General features: G+C 38.6%; 5 protein-coding genes across 10 annotated transcripts; 3 read left to right on the top strand and 2 right to left on the bottom strand.

The window, feature by feature from the left end:
- The first annotated feature begins 149 nt into the window (after positions 1-149).
- Positions 150-2,329, top strand: LOC103856495 (chaperone protein dnaJ 3). Its single transcript, XM_009133607.3, has 5 exons — positions 150-471; positions 795-1,066; positions 1,165-1,441; positions 1,525-1,723; positions 1,813-2,329. The coding sequence occupies exons 1-5, from the start codon at positions 319-321 to the stop codon at positions 2,136-2,138; spliced, it is 1,227 nt and encodes a 408-aa protein (XP_009131855.1). The 5' UTR covers positions 150-318; the 3' UTR covers positions 2,139-2,329.
- Positions 2,316-6,972, bottom strand: LOC103856494 (probable receptor-like protein kinase At1g49730). The gene is made up of 8 exons (XM_009133606.3): positions 6,954-6,972; positions 4,138-4,259; positions 3,563-3,818; positions 3,414-3,466; positions 3,266-3,333; positions 3,077-3,172; positions 2,934-3,003; positions 2,316-2,848 (listed from the first exon to the last, which is right to left on the bottom strand). Exons 2-8 carry the CDS (start codon positions 4,214-4,216, stop codon positions 2,541-2,543), a joined length of 930 nt encoding a protein of 309 aa, XP_009131854.1. The 5' UTR covers positions 4,217-4,259; positions 6,954-6,972; the 3' UTR covers positions 2,316-2,540.
- On the top strand, positions 4,434-6,371 carry LOC103856493. Its single transcript, XM_009133605.3, has 4 exons — positions 4,434-4,677; positions 5,021-5,238; positions 5,532-5,776; positions 5,864-6,371. The coding sequence occupies exons 2-4, from the start codon at positions 5,040-5,042 to the stop codon at positions 6,230-6,232; spliced, it is 813 nt and encodes a 270-aa protein (XP_009131853.1). The 5' UTR covers positions 4,434-4,677; positions 5,021-5,039; the 3' UTR covers positions 6,233-6,371.
- Positions 6,859-12,615, top strand: LOC103856492 (ubiquitin carboxyl-terminal hydrolase 8). 5 transcript variants are annotated; one of them, XM_033286106.1, is made up of 14 exons: positions 6,859-7,100; positions 7,387-7,641; positions 7,840-7,981; positions 8,314-8,373; positions 8,500-8,592; positions 8,684-9,001; positions 9,102-9,242; positions 9,369-9,539; positions 9,976-10,233; positions 10,603-10,751; positions 11,007-11,546; positions 11,692-11,965; positions 12,123-12,270; positions 12,361-12,615. In XM_033286106.1, the coding sequence occupies exons 1-13, from the start codon at positions 7,006-7,008 to the stop codon at positions 12,237-12,239; spliced, it is 2,613 nt and encodes an 870-aa protein (XP_033141997.1). In that variant the 5' UTR covers positions 6,859-7,005; the 3' UTR covers positions 12,240-12,270; positions 12,361-12,615. The 5 variants fall into 5 exon arrangements, with proteins under 5 accessions (XP_033141997.1, XP_009131851.2, XP_033141996.1 ...); XM_009133603.3 differs by having other exon boundaries at positions 12,344-12,615; XM_033286105.1 differs by having other exon boundaries at positions 12,123-12,275.
- Positions 12,607-18,833, bottom strand: LOC103856490 (E3 ubiquitin-protein ligase RHF2A). Of its 2 annotated transcripts, XM_009133600.3 has the most exons (9): positions 18,468-18,833; positions 18,162-18,296; positions 18,030-18,076; positions 17,858-17,920; positions 17,646-17,754; positions 17,202-17,524; positions 17,015-17,119; positions 16,586-16,929; positions 16,214-16,499 (listed from the first exon to the last, which is right to left on the bottom strand). In XM_009133600.3, the coding sequence occupies exons 1-8, from the start codon at positions 18,471-18,473 to the stop codon at positions 16,620-16,622; spliced, it is 1,098 nt and encodes a 365-aa protein (XP_009131848.1). In that variant the 5' UTR covers positions 18,474-18,833; the 3' UTR covers positions 16,214-16,499; positions 16,586-16,619. The 2 variants fall into 2 exon arrangements, with proteins under 2 accessions (XP_033141998.1, XP_009131848.1); XM_033286107.1 differs by lacking the exons at positions 17,015-17,119; positions 17,202-17,524; positions 17,646-17,754; ... (2 more) ...; positions 18,162-18,296; positions 18,468-18,833 and having other exon boundaries at positions 12,607-16,499; positions 16,586-16,610.
- Positions 18,834-20,104: the final 1,271 nt, after the last annotated feature.

Genomic DNA, 20,104 nt, shown 5'->3' with positions numbered 1-20,104 from the left:
TGTTGCTTTATTTTTCAAACTAATCTATTTTCTTTGATTTCTTAGCTAAATTTCCATTTATCTCTTTATAGATTTATCATTTTTCCAATAAGAGAAGAATTGAATAAAAACAAAATAAATCCCTAAAGTAAAAAGGAAAAAAAAAAAGAAATATATAAAAAGTGCTCAGCTTCACCTCTAAGACCTCGAACGTAAGCAAACCCAATTAGCCTTCTTCAAACAAACTCCGTCTCCTTCTCCTTCTCCTCTCCACCGCTAAAAGCCTCGCGATTTGCCTTCTCTACCTACTAGGGTTTTCTTAACAAGGAGGGAGAAAAGATGTTCAGAAGAGGACCTTCGAGTAAGAGCGACAACACCAAGTTCTACGAGATCCTTGGCGTTCCCAAGACCGCTTCGCCAGAAGATCTCAAGAAGGCTTACAAGAAAGCCGCCATCAAAAACCATCCCGACAAGGGTGGTGATCCTGAGAAGGTATTGAATCTTAGATCCCCCCCCTTCTTTATTGGCTTAGATTTTGTTGAATTCAATTAGTTCCTTAGAGAAAGTTAGTTCCTTTATAGTTTATTGGCTTAGATTCTGTGGAATTGAATTAGTTCCTTTGAGAAAGTTAGTTCCTTTGGGTTCCCCGATCGATATGAGCTCGCGTAAGCTCTTGGGTCTTCGTTAAATATATCTATAAGTCCGATTCGATCTGAAAGTTTCGAGCTTTAGGTCATTGAAGCTTGGTAGGGATGATTCTTGAATTTGACCTATATCTTTAGGTGTTTAACGGTACTTTACATGTCTCTCTGCAGTTCAAGGAGCTAGGTGAGGCTTATGGAGTTCTTAGTGATCCAGAGAAGCGTGAGATCTACGATCAATATGGAGAGGATGGACTCAAGGAGGGAATGAGTGATAGACACGACCCGTTTGATATCTTCTCGTCCTTCTTTGGTCGTAATGAAAGGAGGCAGAGGCGTGGTGAAGATGTTGTTCACCCTCTGAGGGTTTCCCTGGAGGATCTTTATCTCGGAACAACGAAGAAGCTCTCGCTTTCTAGGAACGCTCTGTGCTCAAAGTGTAACGGGTTAGTAGTACTACTTTTAACATATGCCTCTGTCTTGTCTTATCCATGATGCTTGAAAGAGTTCTTCACTGACGACACTAATTGCTTTATGATTGCAGAAAGGGTTCAAAGTCTGGAGCTTCGTTGAAATGTGGTGGGTGTCAAGGAAAGGGAATGAAGGTCTCGATCAGGCAGATTGGACCTGGAATGATTCAGCAGATGCAGCATGTTTGTCAAGACTGCAAGGGTACAGGACAGACCACCAATGATCGTGACAGGTGTCCACAATGCAAAGGAGATAAAGTTATCCCCGAGAAGAAGGTGCTTGATGTAGCTGTTGAAAAGGGAATGCAAAACAGTCAGAAGATCACATTCCGCGGACAAGCTGATGAAGCGGTTTGTTACACTATCCTTGTCTCTTCTTTCAGTCATCACTACATTACTTGTCTTATTAACTTTCTTTTATTATTTCAAAACAGCCTGATACGGTCACTGGAGATATAGTGTTTGTCATTCAGCAGAAGGAGCACCCTAAGTTCAAGAGAAAGGGAGATGATCTCTTTGTGGAGCACACTCTCTCTCTAACCGAGGCTCTCTGTGGCTTCCAGTTCGTCTTGACGCACTTGGACGCAAGACAGCTTCTCATCAAATCCAGCCCTGGGGAGGTTGTGAAGCCAGGTATGTATCTCAAGTCTCAACCACAAGCCTCTCTAATTACACCAGCTTTTACTGTGCCTTACCGTGGTGTGTATTTTTTTTGTTGATAGATTCATACAAGGCGATAAGCGACGAGGGAATGCCGATTCACCAGAGGCCGTTCATGAAGGGCAAGCTTTACATCCACTTCACTGTCGAGTTCCCGGAGTCGCTTAGCCGAGATCAGACAAAGGCCTTTGAAGCTGTCTTACCAAAGCCGGCAAAGTCAGCTATGAGCGACATGGAGATAGACGAGTGCGAAGAGACGACGCTACATGAGGTGAACATTGAAGCTGAGATGAAAAGGAAGGCTCAAGCTAAAAGAGAGGCTTATGATGATGATGATGATGAAGAAGGCCCAGGCGGTGGTCATGGTGTTCAATGTGCTCAGCAGTGATCCGACATGCGCATTTTAGTGCTATCCAACTTTTGCGTTTTTTTTTTTAATTTTCTTTGTATGATTTTTGGATCTTCTTATAGGCTTTGCGCAAATTCCTTTTATTTTTTTGAATAAACTTTTCTAGTTTTTGAGATTTTGTCCTCTCCACCAACAATTCAATGTGCTATATCAAGATATTTTCAACAAAATAATTTCTAGCTATATTTTCAACAATTCAATGCGCATAAGTTGTATATAGTGTTTGCTGAAGAAGCTTTATATCAAGAAACAAGACTAGTACAATGCTTACCGCACTATTTAGCTATTATACATCTAGAATTGTCTGAAACGGTCCACATGTAATCTCAACTGCGACCATTCAACCTCAGTTCAATTCACAGACGAGATGAGAACTACTATTTATGATGCAACATCGATCTTCTTCTGTAGATATCGGTATACATGTGTTATTGAGAAGGAAGGTGGCTCGTACCTCGATTTTATGCAGAGCCGAGCCACGGCTAGAACTTTCTGTAGCTCTCTAGAGTTGTAGCTGTTGCCGAGATCTGGATCAATCATCTTATCAATGGAGTTTGCAATGCAAGAGTGTTGTACCCATTCGATCAAGTCTTCGCCTTGTCTGTCTGATGATTGTCCTGTGATCAGTTCAAGCATCAACACTCCTAGCTGGAATATCACGTTTCCACATTCCTCATCCGCGCATGATCCTACACGTCAGTTTTTCAAAACCGTGAATAGAGCGTAAAAGGACATTGATCTTGGAAAGAGGAAGAAGAAGATTTAGTTTTTTACCTTCGGAGCAAGCATCATTGGTTGTTTTGGGATGGCTTTGTGTGTGTCTATTGATGCGGATGTCTGTTATCTGCCAGAGGAAAAAATCAGTTATTGAAAATCAGTTTTTATCTCTACTGAACTTTTGTAATCACTGAACTTACTTTGGGGGTGAAGTTTTGATCCAGCATGATGTTACATGAGTTCACTGATACATCATAGATCTGTGCATCACTACTGCTGAAGATTAGCAAATATTCCTGCGGTTAAAGAGAAGATCATGATCATCTTCTGACCCCCTTTAGTAGTAGAATCTGTATGTATGTTAAATAAACATTTAAAAAGCAACTTACTAATGCAGCTGCGACCCCAATGGCTATTTGGATGCGAGTCTTCCAGTTCAAAGGAGTCTTAAGCGGATCTACCAAGAAACAGACAGAAGATTAAGCAAAGGATTGATTATGTTATTATGATGACAAATGTTTTGAGTTTTTTTTTTACCATTGAGATGTTCTTTCAAGCTTCCATTTTCAATATTGTCATACACTAACATCCTGAGAAGCAGACAAGAAGAAGAAGATTAAATGAAAAGCTAACAAACAGAAACATTGTTTTTGTAGATTTCAAGAAAGAAAGAAAGGAAAGGGAACCTTTTGCGCCCGGTGCAAAAGCCGCGAAGCGTGAGGAGATGGCGGTGACGTAAGCGTCCCAAGAGCTGGACTTCCTCGTAAAACCTCTCGCGTCCAAGATCGAGAGACTTGAGTTCTTTGACCAAAGCAACTTCACCGCCTTTGAACTTGGCAGTGTATGCGGAACCGTGATAGTTGGTGTAAATAACCTTACGGAAACCTTCCGTTGCTTTCACGAGTTCCGTGTACCCGAATCTTCTGACAAACTCTATTTGACCTGTGATGATGATGGGCACACAATGGTAAGGTTGTATAAGTCTTTCCCATAAACATAACATAACACAGAGAGACTAAGTCAAACTCTAGTCGAAACCGAACCAAACATAACCAGGTACAAATTAAACACAGTCGTACTAATAGATTAGTATTAAAGAGTAACAAGTGATATTGTACACATATGTTAACATAAGAGTAACAAGTCATATAGTCCAATGCATAATAGTGGAATCAAACTGTAGAATGTAATCTGGAAACAGAAGATGATTATGAATCTAGTAAATCTAAAAGATGGAAAAGGAAGCGAAATTGTGGCTCACCGGAGCGAGTACGGCGGAGCCAGGAGAGAAGAAGGAAACGGATTCTGCGGCTAAGGCGAGGTCGATCATCTATGGCCATTCGTTTCTTCACTGATGAGCTAAGTTTCTTTCTCTCTCTCTATCTAGAGAAATGATTGAGGGAGTGAGAAGATTGGATCTGATGCTTTTCTTGGAAGTTTTGGGAGTGTCAACTGTACGACTTCATGAGCTGTAAATGCATCTTTATTTTTTTTCTTGCTTTCCCACCATCTTTAATCATAACGGTTTTTCATTAATGTTAGTTAATCAGTAAAGTAATTAATTACTTTTTTTTACTGCCCTTCTTTGTGATTAAAAAAAGTTATTTTAATGGACTGGATTAAAATGTGTGTTCCCTGAACACGCGCGTGTGCTAGAAGACTTCACGCGCACTCTACTAAAACAGACCCGACCCGACGACCCAATTGAAGACCCAGATTCCACCGAATATCCAAAATTGTGCATCGCTCTCGTCTTCCTCGCCTTCCGCTTCTTCCTCCGCTTGAGTGGTGGCAGCTTCAGGTACGGTTAAACTCTCCAATCCCATCGTTGTTTCCGTCTGTGTGAATTTCTTATCATCAATTGAGCTTAATTACTTAGCTGTTGTGAGATCGAATCAATGTTTCTCCCTTTGAGAGATTCGATTTTTCGTTTTTCGATTCTGCTCGTCAAGTGTCTACTGAAACAATCTCTGAGGAAATCCATAATCTGAATCCGGTATCGTGATACGCGAATTGAATGTTTCTGCTAATATAATTTGTTTATGTCCTTAGTTTTTAGTTTGTGTTAAAGATCTTCACGTTATGCCACTGCTGTGCAATGAACCTGAAGTTTCTTTCTGAGTGGTTAAATTTTTGTTGTTCAGATTTTGCGAGAAAGTGAATATGAGAAGACAGGGAAACTTTGCGGACTCGCCTGCTAGTGGATATGGAGCTGGGCAGATACAGAATGCACATTCTGATTTTCAAGGTCAGTTAGAGGCGTTCACGCCTGAGAGGGACCAACCAGATGGTCAATGGAGATGGGAAAGAGATGGTCCCCCGAATATGTCAAGGCCTATGTCAACTGCTGTTTACAATGAAAGTACGTCTCTTTGCTTACTGATAGGGGTTGCTTCTAAAGTCTCGTAGGCAATGGTATTATTGTTTTAGAAGTTTTGGTGAATTTGAAAATCAATTTATAAGTTGATGCATTGTATGTATCAAGCAATGCACATATACAACAGTTTTTGTATAAATTGTTGAGGAGAGTGTTAGTTGCATATTTGTTTCTGGTAGAGATATTTTAAAAAACCATATCCTTTTGTTGTTTCTGTATCGACTGTTATCTCAAGGGTTTAGGGTTTATCTCTTGATTCCAGCGTTGTGTTCATGCAGGTCAAGGCGTTGATTCATCGAGGACGTATTACCGCGGCCAAATGGATCCAAAATCAGGAATGGAGACACAAGGCAGCGGTCCAAGAGCTCAACCACAGCACCATGAAAACTCGAAGCCTGGTTATGAGAATAACCGTGGGATGCAGACCTTTGAAGGCATTGAACAGAAGTTTATGGATGATATAACAACACTAGCAAAAGATCAAATCGGAGCAGAGGATGCAGAGATTGCCAGACATCGTGAGGTTAGGAACAAAAGCTCTGCTACTGAACTACTCTAGTTTTGGTTTTAGTTAGTTGATCTGAAGTCTTTTTAAACTCTCTGTATACAGAGAATAAACACCATTAATACTCGGTACGAAGAACAGTTAGCTGCACTGAGATCACGCCACGCAGGTAAAAGAGAAGAGATCATGAGGAAAGAATCACAAGCTAGGCAGCAGCAGTACAAGCAGCAAACCGTTGGGACGATGGATCAGTACCATACAAACGCGGTTGGTGCTGCTAATCTAAGACCATCTGGTCATCCCCAGGGTTACATTGGCAATGCTCAAGATCCAGCGGATGCACCATCCAGATCCTATGGATCAGAGCGGTTTGAAGCATATGGGGAGAGAGCTAGGTTTCAGGGCGGAGAGAGGGATCATGGATTCGAGTCCAGGGGTCAGTACCCTGGTGGGACAGTCTCACGGTTCTACTGATGTAATATACCTGTTGTGTTACTTTGCTTTTTTTGAATTATAGATCAGTTAAGCTTTCAAGACTATCCAGAATTTGAAATTGACTACTATGCCATTGTTATTCTTGTACACATACGTCATTAGTTGTCTTTTTAACCTTCTTAAAAGACACACATCATGTGATAGTAATAATATCAGATCCAAAAGATGGTGACTAAAGCTACTTTATTGATTACTTTGTCAAGTAGTATAAGTTCATTATCCATATGTGAGTTATTTGGGTGATACATGACTCAACATGCAATTCAACTTAATCAAGTCTATGAGGCAAAACCATATATCTTGCCGTAATTCTTTTATTTATTTATTTCCTTTTTTGTTATTAAATTTTCATATTTGAACTGCTTAAATTAGTTACAGTACTTATTTTCATATATACTTCCCAATTAAAATTAGGATTCGAGATTATACAAAAATATCATTTCTTGGTCAAAATACAAATTAACCCTAGATGAAAATATATTTATAAATAATTCGATAATCTGCAATATTAGCAGCAATAAATCTACAATTTTGTAAAATAAAAATCTATAATATATAAAATTTCCCTCCTTCGCTACTATATCATCTTCGCAACGGACGACACACAAAATAAAAATCTCTCTCTCTATTTTATCGTGCGTGCGTGCGTTGTTAGATGGCGACTGTCTGAAGAAAATATCGGTCCCTCCTCTCCATAAACATCTCTCTCTCCCTGCGAATCTTTGCTTTTGGCAATCGTGTGCGGAGGAACAATGAGCGTGGCCTCAACGTCCGAGGAATCTCCCGATTCAGCTCAGCGGATCGATTCGTTCAACGGCCAGCAGAGCGTCTATTTCGTCCCCTTCAGGTCTCTCCCTCTCCGCATCTGCCTCTCTTACTCTCTCTCTCGATATTGTATTCTTACCTTCTGATTGGAATATTCGGCGAATCTGAATCGCATCATTTGATTTAAAATTGATTTGATCTTTTAGAGATTTTGAAACCTGTGGGATCCTTAGCTATTGCTGATTGGTAGTTGAGCTGACAACAGCATACTAGAATGAGAGTCAAATCAAAGATTCATTCCAATGTTAGTATTAGAGAGAAACATTCGATTAAATTATGTGATGTTTGAATTTTTTCGAATATCTCAGGTGGTGGAAGGATGCTCAAGAGTCAATGCCTTGTGAATCAGTTGAGAAAAGAGAGATCTTGTATACAGCAGCGACTACTGGGTCGTCTTATGGAGGCCCTATGAAGTTGATTAACAACATCTTTAACTCTGATATCTTGTTTGATCTGAGGAGAGAAGGTGATGCGTTACAGAGTGGTGAGACGGGAGAAGCAACCGTCTCAGGCAGAGACTTTGCTTTGGTCTCGAGTGATATGTGGCTGCAGGCACTCAAATGGTAAGGGTGTTGTTTGCTCCAGAACGACTTGATTCAGTCTGTTGAAATCCTTTGTTAGAAGTTTGTGTGAGAAAGCTACAGACTTTGAGTCAATCGTCGTACCTGTTGTATATATGCTTCGGTATACTGTACATTGTACCTTTTAGAAAAGCGAAGGTGATGTCCTTACTTTGTGACCTATTACATTTTTGCTCCCAGGCACCATAACGATAAAATTAATGAGAAAGGCGTCAAAAGTTTTTCGTCTGGAGGCGTTGACAGGGGTGATGTTTATCCAGTACAACTCAGGCTCTCCGTCTTGCAGGAAACCAGTTCACTGGCGGTTAAAATTTGCAAAAAGGTCTCTTCAAGCTTACAGCCTTCTTTATTTGCCTAGTCTAGTGCCTTAATTGCGCTACATTTTCTTGCTGCTATAGAAGTGCAGTGATCCGCATTTGTCATTGGGACTTGGTTTCCTCAGAACTAAAATTTCATAATTGAATTTTCCTATGAGACATTGCATGACTATAGGTCAGGAGGAATCTACCTTTCTATCTGCTGAATTTGTAATCTACAGAATATACTTCATCTCCACTGAAGATTCATGCTTGAACCATATTAGAATCCATTTGGTTTCGTGTTCCATATATATGATCTTTTCTGGTTTCGAATCTTATACTTTTCCGCCTGCAGGACAATTCAGTTGAGTGCTTCAGACGAGCATGCAAGATATTCAGTTTGGATTCGGAGCAGGTAATGTGTTCCATTTATGATTTTTTCACCTACTATGTACACGATATGCTTGCCAGTTTATGCTTAGGTGGCGTAGGCAATATATTCATGCAATTACAAATTATACCTGTACCTTTGGTTCTGTAGCTGCGCATTTGGGATATTTCTGGGCAAACAACCTTGTTTTTCCAAAAAGACATGAACAATTCCAAGGCTTGCCAACAACAAACAGATCAAGAAGTAAGTTTGACGACGTCCCTTTTCCTTCCTTCTTTCTTTCATATTCCCTTGATGCGGTATATCTTATCCATCATTACTTTTGGTCCAACAGATTCTCCTAGAGTTGCAGATTTATGGGTTATCAGACTCCATTACGTTGAAGGAATCGAAAAAAGAAGATGGTTCCACACAGCAAACCAACGGAATTACCAATGGCACAACTTTCAGATTTGGACGGAGTCATTCTTTGAGCTTTTTGGGAAAAGCTGGAGAAGCCGGAACTTTGGGGCTGACAGGCTTGCAGAATCTGGGAAATACTTGTTTCATGAACAGCTCCCTTCAGTGCTTGGCTCATACACCAAAGCTTGTTGATTTCTTTCTTGGAGAGTACATCAGAGAAATAAATCTGGAGAACCCATTAGGAATGAAAGTATGCCAATCTATGGTTCTTTGTATAAATATGTGCCGTGCTAATTAATATATTCTTTTGCTTCTTGGTTAGCCTCACCGATCATATTTTCTTCTGGCAGGGTGAGATCGCCTTAGCTTTTGGTGACTTGTTAAGGAGTTTGTGGGCTCCAGGTGCATCAACAGTGGCCCCAAGAACATTTAAAGCAAAACTTGGTCGATTTGCTCCTCAGTTTAGTGGCTTTAATCAGCATGATTCGCAGGTCAGGGAAAACACTTAGAATCTGGAATTAAGTGAGCCTTCCTGATGTTTTTTCCTGTTTCTCAGCATTAAAACTGCATATTGGGATATTCCATTCATGTGTTTCTGGTTTCTGATTTGGTTGCAGGAACTTCTAGCTTTCTTGTTGGATGGACTTCACGAGGACTTAAACCGTGTAAAGAACAAGCCTTATGTGGAAGCAAAAGATGGAGATGGCCGTCCAGACGAAGAAGTGGCTGATGAATATTGGCGAAATCATATGGCTCGGAATGATTCAATAATTGTTGATGTGTGCCAAGTAAATATCTCAGGTTCCCAAATTGTTTATATACCTCTGCCAACAATCACGCTAAGGATTGGGTTCGACTGCACATTAGGAAACTTTAGTTAGTTTGAATTCAGCTTGAAAATGTGTTGGATGGCTCAAGATGGGTAGTATTTTTAGGTTTCACGTTTCATTTGATCTAAGCTGCATATGTTTGAAAATTCTTCCATCAGGTTGGCAGTGCAATTTTATCCTCTTGAATGGGATCATATTACCCTGTTGTTAACTTTGTCAAGTTATTAGATAGTTCTCTCTGCACAATTTCTTTAATGAATTGCTTTGTGTTTAATATGGTCTGAGTCGTCTGACTATGTCATCAACTTTTATCATCCTGGATATCCTCATCTTCTTTGATTCAGTGCATTTGCTAATAATTTATCCTGACATTGGTATGCATTTCTGATTGTAGGGCCAGTACAAGTCAACATTAGTTTGTCCTATTTGCAAAAAGGTTTCTGTTATGTTTGATCCGTTCATGTACCTATCGCTACCTTTGCCATGCACGTCAATTCGAACAATGGATTTAACAGTCATGAGTGCCGATGGAGGTAGTCTGCCTGTCTCAGTGACTGTCAACGTTCCCAAGTTTGGGAAATTTGAAGATCTTCAGAAAGCTCTTGTAAGTGCCTGCTCTTTGCCAGAGGACGAGACTTTAATGGTTACTGAGGTATATTTCTATATCATATGCTATATTTGACGCCTTGGGTCTTATTGTTTAGGCAGATCATTTGTAACTTTCTCTTCGTTCGGTTTTTTTTTTTTTTTTTTTCGAATGAATGCAAAATTTATTCGATCGGAAAAAACCTGTGTTACATCAAGTGCTTCTAGAGTTTGCTTTATACAAAGTCAGAGTAATGAAACGATCTACATCTAGATCTTATAAACTATGAATGAGGCCTTCTCGTCTCAAACCATCTACAGAAGCCTTCCTCCAAATATCTCTGACCTTTACCCTTCACAGCAAGCAACTTCAATCTTATTATCTTATCCACAAACTTATAAAGTAAACCCTCATCGTTCGGTATTTCTTTTGTAGGTGTACAACAATCGGATTCTTCGTGTCCTGGAGGATCCTACAGATTCATTGTCCTTGATCAGAGATGGTGACAAACTTGTCGTGTATCGGTTAAAGAAAGATGCAAACGATTCTCCTTTGATTGTATTTATGCATCAGAAGCTGGAAGAGTAAGTTTGCCTAGTATTCAAATGCTAAGCAAGGTTCTCATCAAGGCAAACTAGTTAGACATTATTTGCTTGTTCATGTGGTAAACATAAATTTAAACTGCACTACATGCACTTTCCTCAGCAACCAATATTTATAGCTCTTACTTTTGTATAATGCATCTCTAACATGCTATTGTACAATTAACTAGTGGTGCTGCAGTTTCAAATTTATATCTTGGGGGTGCCAAATATGTAACCGTTTCAATGTTTCTTCAGGCAGTTCATCTGTGGGAAATCAAGCCCAACTTGGAAGGGATTTGGAATCCCCTTGGTCTCGAGGCTTTGTAATGTCGAGAATGGATTTGATGTTGAGAACATGTACCGTAAGTTGCTTAGTTCATTTAAGATGCCTACTGAAGTCTTCACAGAGAATCTTGAAAGTCCTACCGAAGAAGAAGCGACAGATAAAGCAGGTACGGATGGTACTACTTCAGCTGAGGATAAAAGTTCCACTGATGTGAAGGAGACTACTGAGTCTGTTCCAGACCCTGTGTTGAGGCTTTACCTAACCGACGACAGAGGAGGCTCAATAGAATCTGAGATATTGAAAGAAAAGCCTGTAAATATTAAATCCAAGCGGCTGAATGTGCTTGCACGTTGGCCAGTAAAAGAGCTAGACGTTTATGATACTTGTCTACTGAGCTCCTTACCCGAGGTTTCCAAATTTGAAACTAAGAGACCCCAGGAAACCGTCTCGCTTTACAAGTGCCTTGAAGCATTCTTGACGGAGGAGCCTCTCGGTCCTGATGACATGTGGTGAGTTAAGGATCAAAACCATTCTCGAATCTATACTCAGCTTTTTGATAGAGTGAAATCTTTTGACAATCGCACACCTAGTGCAGTTGATTTCGATATTTCTTTTAGATATCCAGGTATCTGACATGAGTCATAATGGTTTTAGGTATTGTCCTGGCTGTAAAGAACACCGACAAGCCATTAAAAAGTTGGATCTCTGGAGGTTGCCAGAGATACTGGTGATTCATCTGAAGAGGTTTTCTTATAGCCGGTTTATGAAGAACAAGCTGGAGGCCTTTGTGGACTTCCCGATAGATGGTCTTGATCTGTCAAGCTACATCTCCTACAAGAACGGGCAGACAACTTATCGGTACATGCTCTATGCGATTAGCAATCACTATGGGGGTATGGGAGGTGGTCATTACACTGCATATGTTCACGTAAGTGATAAATCCATCTATACTTCCTCGTGTATGTCTCAACGTTTAAGAGGAGGATATTACTTGTGCTAACAGGCTCATAATTTCCAAGTCTATTGGGTTGACTCCATACGATTTTTGAATCTATAACTCATTTGATTCATCTTTTCTTTTGCAGCATGGGGGAGATCGATGGTATGACTTTGATGATAGCCATGTCAACCAGATCAGCCAAGAGAAGATCAAGACCTCGGCTGCTTACGTTCTGTTCTATAAACGTTTAGTAGAAGAATAATGAACCAGAAGCTGAAAAGGACAAGAAAGAGGTAAGGTACGTGAAGTTTTGCCATTGTGAGGGAAGCTTATTTAAGAAACATCATTGGCTTGATTCTCATTCAGTACATGATAAAGATCAGAGCAGCTGTTTGTTGGGGCTTGCAAACAGAAGAAGAAGAAGAGCTGAGGTCGTGTTGCGGGGAATTAATTTTACTTATACAAAAGTGGGTGTCAGATTATTTCATTAAACTATATTCAATTAGAGTAGGAAGAATAGGGAAATGCCTTTCAACAAAACCCTTACCCTTGTGGGATATTTTCTAATTGTTGTTGAACTTTGTGTCAGTCTTTGGCTCTTGACCATGAAAGTTAAAGGAAACATCTTCTTTTTGGAATGTCTTTTTTCTTCAGAAAGATATGTTCGTGTTACTCTTCATTGCTTTGATAAGCATTGCGTTTAGAAATTGTCCAGTCTTGTGAATGCCATCACAACCTCACAGGCAACATCTACCATTAGTATTGTTATTGTATTTTTAATGGTTAAAACAAATTTGTATACTCCATATATGTGTGAAATCAAGAGTTTTACTACTGGTTAAGTACATAACCTCTAAACAACTACAATCTATTCTCTAATCTTTACCTTTTGTATAGCTCAACAAACAAGCTGTGTAGCTGCCATGATTTTAGTCAGAGAGAGAGGTAGGATTGGGTTAAAATGTTAACATTGTAAACTTTACAGCTTCTATCACACGTTTTTTCGTAAAGCAAGGGTTTCATTTAAAAAAACTTAGACAGTAAAAAAAATTATTTTTTACTGCGTTAGAGAGCTGTGCATTACACGGCGACCGTTTCTTCTTCTTCTACTTCAACTAAATCGCTTGTAGCCGGACAATTCGCCGGAGGTGAATCAAGGGTTCGATTTCGCTTGGATATAACCCTAACTTAGAAACATCTGCCTCGAGAAAATAGTTTTGCTGGATTCTGTTGATGTAGAACTGTTACTAGGGTTTACTTATGCATGCTTCCAGTTACATATGGTTATGGTATGAGCCTTTTGTAGCTCTGAAGCTGCCTAGAATATGATGATATTAAACCTTGTGTATTTAACTGCTACGTTGCCTCTCTTCATATTTCATCCAGAGTCAACTTTCTTGACCTCCTGCCATGTGATATAATATATATATTTGATTCCAACTTTCTGACTAACGTAAACATTGACCACAGGGAGACTCTTCGTGTTGATTATCTTCCCCTTCTCTTGAATCGCTTGATGAGCCCACTGCAGACACTGCCTAAGGTTAGTATCTGTTCCTTGTTCATGAACGCAATATATATACACTTGTTTGTGACTAACATGATATGAGATATTCTATGTTATATGTTGAAGTGGATTTGAAAGGATTTGGAAGCTCAGGTTCAAGAAAGGCAGCTGATAGAGGCAGAGGCAGAGGCAGAGGCAAAGCCGCCGAAGCTGGGAAGAAGGAGACAGGAGGAGGCGCCGGTTCCAAGAGAAAGAGATGAGAAGCCAAAGACGTCTCGTTTTTTTTCAGGCAAGATTATCAAAGAAATGTATCTTTCTGAAATGTTCATGTTCAGGTATAAAGGCTTTTTCTATAGTTTTTTTTTTCCTGGATTGACAAATGAATTTGTGCTGTTTCTGGTGTGTAAGGGTGGATTCTAGACTTCTAGTTTGTATCGAACACAAAAGGCCAATACCTTTTTGAACTACATGAATAAGCATCTGCTCCCCCCTATAATCTCTGGTTTTGATTGCAAGATCAACTCTATCTACAACTTGAGACTGTAATGCAACCATTCATCAGAACCACCATTACTCAGCACCACAATTCGTTTTTTTTTTCGTTTTATTTAACATCTCCAACACTTTAGATACAATACATTTGGTTTTTGCTTGGCCAAATTTTCGAAGATAAGTAACAATCATACCAAATAGATAAAACTAACCCAAGCTCTTAAAACAAACAGAAAAATTATTTTCCAGGAATTTAATCTTTTCTAACAAACTCAGATCATAATCAAGTAACTATCAAATTGAATGGAAGAAACTATTGAACCATAAACCAGTGAATAATAATAATAATAAATAAATAAATTCCTTACAAGAACCTAATATTCTCAATGTGACCTGGAAAACATAACATCCAAATCCAATATTTAGTCCCATGGATATGTCGGAAATCACCATCCTTCATTCCTAGGATCTCTACTTTTCTTATAATCTTTTTATTAAAATCATAATAACAAACATAAAAAGGCTTAGATGAGTCTAACAATCCACTGTCCACCATAAGCTCGCCCGTATGGATCACTCCTCGACACATTAAGTGAGTCTCACGTAAATCTTCCCACTTAGAAGGTAAGACACACTTCATGCTCGACCATTCCTGTTTCTCAGCATCTTCAAGAACCCGCAATGTCATCAATTTTTTTGTTAAAGAATAATCTACACCGGCCAATTTCCCCTTGTAATTTATAAATATGGACATGTATGTGTGAGATATATATGACTCCAGCTTGGGGATTTTTATAAACTCAATCTTCTCAGATCTAACATCGAACCTAACTATTCTTGAATGTTCAGCTCCATAGTATAGAACGCCATCAATGCATGTCTCTCCGCAGACATAGCCGTAAGTATCTCCGGTCAGGTTCTCGATCTTTCTCCACTCTTGTTTCTGAGATGAACTCACAGTGCAAACGAAATGCTCCTGTTGTTGCCTTTTATGGTCAAACATCTTCACACATAACACCTTGTACTGATCTTCGACTGGATCGTACCCAAGACGTGCGTGCATGTATCTTCCGTTGGGTGTAAAGTCTGGCAGTTTCACAATTTGTCTAGTGGTGGGATTATAAACGGCGATGGTATTACAGCTAAATTTTTTGAAGCAGACAAAACCGTTGACCGCACCATATAGCACGTTGTAGCCTGGAGCCGAGATCGACATATCGTATCTTGCCATGACACTGGTGGAGGAGGATTTATCATCATCGTATGTGTGTTCAGGAGCCGAAAAGATGAACTGCTCCTCAGCATCTCTGAGATAGAGCGAGAGAAGGAGACGAGGCCGACTCTTTGACCTAGTCTGGAACAAGTCTACAAAAAATTTGCTGCGGATGGTAGAGAACCATTGTTTTGACACGGATTGGAATCGAAAGAGCGATTTCGCAGGAAGTAGAGAGAGTATCTCGATGATCAGATCAAAAGGAATGGTTGTTGTTGTGCTGTTTCCTGCGTGAACGAGACACGGTTGTGAATCTTCCATGGCTGGCTGGCTGGCTTCGTGGTGAATTCCACAAACCCTAGATAAATAAAACTACTATAGTAGTATTAGCTCTAAAAGAACATATTTACGTTTGGAACTCAGGAAAAGTGCACAAAATAAGGAAAATTAAAAAAAAAAATCCATTAAATTTATTTCCAGAAAGTACCATTATGTTATTTTTAATTAACAACGGTATAAACTTTAAATTTTAACAAAAAAAACTTGTCTCACTCCTTAAAAATTACATCATTTATAGGGGAATATGTTTTCATATGATTCATTCTTCATTTTTCTTAAAGAATTATTAACACTAAAACATTCAAGAAGTGGATCATATGTAGAAGAAGATTATATGCCGGTCCCTTTGTCATTTTCAGATCAATGACTGCAAGAAGTTGAGGAGAGTCATTAAGATACATAACTAGTTTAGAGAGGAGCTAAGAATTGAATGGATGGAATGGAGAATGCATTCAAGGATTAAGTTAAATATCCGCAAGGCGGAGAAGATTACTACAGTATAGTCAATAATGCCTGACCCTCAGAAAGACATTACGTTAGGTGGTATATCATTGGACTTTGGAACTACTTGACCATATGTAGTTCATGACTGTGTTTTCTTTTGTCTAACATCAACACACTTTAGATACAATAAGTTCGGTTTACTTGGCAAAATTTTTGAAGATAAAGTAAACAATCATACACAAAATCAAATAAGCGGAACTGATCGATAATGTGAGCGAGAATGTCAATTTACAACACACAACAGTCTTTTACTCTCTTTTTTTTCTTTTTAGTTTTGTTTTGACATAACACAACACATCAGAAGGCGTTCATTTCTGAAGCAAAGCCTCCTTTTGGTCATATAACCTTTTCTTATTATTGTTTTTTTTTTAAGAAGCAGAAACTCTTCCTATGCTCCCACACTTTTTGAACTTCTGACTCTGTAATATATATAGCAGACTTCCACAATGAGAAACATCTTCATGTCTCTACAAAGAAAGAACAGAACAAGAACTTAGATGTTGAGGGATTAAAAACTAAATCAGTAAATCAAGATAGGGTCAGACATATATACCTTTGCCAACAACAAGATGCTGGCACTTGTTTTATTAGCTAGAACCCGAACCAGCCGCACATGTTCCTTTAACACCTCTTTCATTCAAAGAATGTTCATCACCCGCTTCAGATCTTCTATTATGCTCATTGTTTGATTCACCAGGAGTGTGTTGATTTTCTGATGATACAGATGCAGTGCTACTGTTTTCTCTCGTTTCTAGACGTTCCATCATGCGGGACACAGTGGCGATTCCGGCACTGACTTCTCTTTTAACCTCAGAGCCAAGTTCTGCCATGGACGTGTTGCGAGAGAAGAATCTATCTTTCCAGCTCCTTGTGTTCTTTGATATAGACTCTTTGTATCTACATTTGTGCATCAAGAATCACTTAAATTGGTGAAAAATTATTAAACAAACCAAAGCTAGCTAGAGAGAGATGATGGGGGTACCTAATTGAGACAGCGTTTAGTCTAGACTTTAAAGATTCTGAAAACGATTGGAGTTCAGATGGTCCAGCTCTATCTTGATCACTTGGGGAAGATTGATTAAGAGACCTGTGTACGGTAAAAACAAAGGAAGCCTCAGATTGGCTGCATGTAGTTACATTGTAATAAGAGACAACAATCAGGTTCAGACCTGCTGTTTGAATCAGATGCCGAAGGAGAAAGGTTTGTGACTGTGTTTGACTGAAGAGAACCCTCCCCTATAGTAGTATTGTGAGGAAGGTTTGTGACAGTGTCACTCTCATCTCTCTGAGATGGAGAGGAAGGCATTGGATGAGGAGGAGGAGGAGAAGCATTAGGATGCTGAGAGTACACCACATATTGTGGATGACCACCTTGAGAGGATGACCTGCTTCTGTGTCCTTCCCTTCTCGCCCCATGTCTTGCTCGTCCCATAGCAGCAAAGTGCTGTAAGATCCGCTCTTCAAGATCCAAGTTATCCACATTCGGCGGGAGCTGCATTTAAGAAAAAAAATATTGTAACAAAGATGGAACTCTCCATTTAGATAATTCACTAGCAAAGAGATGTAATCAATTCAAGAATCAAGATGATAATAAGAAGAGTCACGTCACATACATGTTGTAACTCAAAATCGCCGAAAGCTGAACGAAGAAAAACGGTGGCATTTCTAGGTGGATTGGAGCGGAAGTTCCTCTCCTGTACAACAGCCTCAAGCAGCTCCTGACTAGAAACATAGAAAGCACATCGCTAAAACCTCTATCAATCAAGGATGCATAATTGTAAAGTTACCAAGTAAACGGTATTACAAGGTGACCAAAAAAATTAACCTAGTGGGGTCTTTGAGACTAACTGATTGCCAACACATTGGGCACTGTGAACTCCTTTGACACCTGAAAAATATTGAAATAAAATGCCACGGATGTGAACAAGAAACACGGAGACAAAGCTTGAGGTATTGATTATTCTAAGAGTTCATCTTCAAGTTTGAAGAGAACTTACCACTCAAGAATGCATTGGAGATGATACTCATGCTTGCAACTAGTCAACTGAGAGAGAAGACAGATAACAAAAAAATGAATAAATCCGAATTAAATAGAATACAAAATGTAATTTGTTTTTGAGATACATAACAGTCGATGGTTCGGATTCGCAGAAGGCTTCAAGACAGATGCTACAAGCATCATCACAAGCATCTTGGATTCCCCCTTGCACAAAAGCTGCTGCCGATATCAGATGCCCCTCAGACGACGTCGTATCATCAACTCCCTGAAATTAAATCTTTTTCAATAATGCAAAATCCAACGAGCAAAGACGAGAATCTAGAGAAACTAAGAGTACAATTCAACTCCGCTTCGAATCCCAAAAGCATCATTTTCAGAAGAATTTACGCAATTACGATGAATCAGATCAAATTAAACGGGAAAAAATAATAATAACCTCCATTGAAATCGGATGATGATGACCTAACGGAGATGAAGAAAGGGTGATCAACACGATCGAATCAATCTAGGTTGTGAGAGAAAACCAAACCCTAGATTCGTGAAGAGCGAAGATAATGGAGATGGAGATGATGAAAGAAGAAGAAGACAAAAAGACAAAACTTTTCTTCTCTCTTGCGCGTGGTCTCTATTGACTCTCTCTCACGACCTTCATTTTTTTTCTTCTTTATTTAAATTTATTTAATTCAGACCACTAACGAAAAGACAACCACTGGGTCCGAGATTAAGACAGGTGTTTCCTTCTCCCTTGTTGAGTTCTTTTGCTTTTTAATCTGTACTTTCGGTTTTCACCTCATTCCGACAACAAGATTTTTCACTCTTGGTCGGGAAAAGAAAGTACGAGAAAGAATAATTATGTTGGTAAGAAAGATACGTATAATCTAGAAAAGAAAATTCGTATTTCTCTCTCAATATTTAAAGGACTACGGAGTACGGGAGGTGGAAAATATATTGAGATCTTATTACAAAACTGGGTAAAAAAACTTTTGCTGACCAAAAAAGGTAAAAATACTTTTTAAGAAAATCAAACCTGATTTATAGTAAGAAAAATCAAATATGATTTATATCAAGAAAATACAAATCTGATTTATTTTAAGAAAAGTCAAATAAAAATCAAATTTGATTCATATAAATTTCTACTAATAAAAGGGACCTTTTGAGGCTCCATAGGGCGTCCACATCAGCGGAAAAAAATTATCCCGAAAGATGACACGTGGCATAAAATATAGTTTTACATTTTAATATTAATTATTTTCGAAAATTATAAAAAATATGTAAACATACAGCATTAAAAAATGGAAGCGTCCACTTCAGCGGAAAAAATTTATCCCGAAAGATGACACGTGGCATAAAATATAGTTTTACATTTTAATATTAATTATTTTCGAAAATTATAAAAAATATGTAAACATACAGCATTAAAAAATGGAAAAACTACATTAAACATATGTAAGATTACTATTTTTCACTTAAAAAAAAAAGACGGCTTATCTCCATAATGTAACATTACCGTTTTATAAAAAAAAAACAAAAAACATTATATATAATTTCGAAAATAATAAATATAAGTAAAACATACAACATAAAAATGGAAATACTACATTAAACATAAATATGTTTGACTTCTCTACTAATAAAAGGGAGCTTTTGAGGCTCCATAGGGCGTCCACATCAGCGGAAAAAATTTATCCCGAAAGATGACACGTGGCATAAAATATAGTTTTACATTTTAATATTAATTACTAGGGTCGGCCCGCCCTACGGGCGGGATATTAGTTAATTTGATATTCACTAAATGTTCGAGTTGAAATTTGTTTTAAGATTCAAGAATTTGGTTATCTGTTATGTGTTACTTATTAGTATGCGGTGGTATAGTTGTTTTTCAATTATTGTTGCTTTGGTATTGTATCAAATTAACTAATTGTCCAACTCATAATTATAGATGTACAAATATAGATTTGTGATAAAGTTTGATGACAATACTGTTTTTTTTTTAAATTATTATTCATAGTGGAGTGTGCATGTGTCAGAAAGAGGCCTATAACAACTTTTATGTTTTTGCGTATGGATTTTAAA

This window comes from Brassica rapa, chromosome A03, assembly GCF_000309985.2.
Source record: "Brassica rapa cultivar Chiifu-401-42 chromosome A03, CAAS_Brap_v3.01, whole genome shotgun sequence".
Classification (NCBI taxonomy): domain Eukaryota; kingdom Viridiplantae; phylum Streptophyta; class Magnoliopsida; order Brassicales; family Brassicaceae; genus Brassica; species Brassica rapa.
Note: the sequence above shows the minus strand (reverse complement) of the source record. Positions and strands in the feature narration are given on the sequence as shown.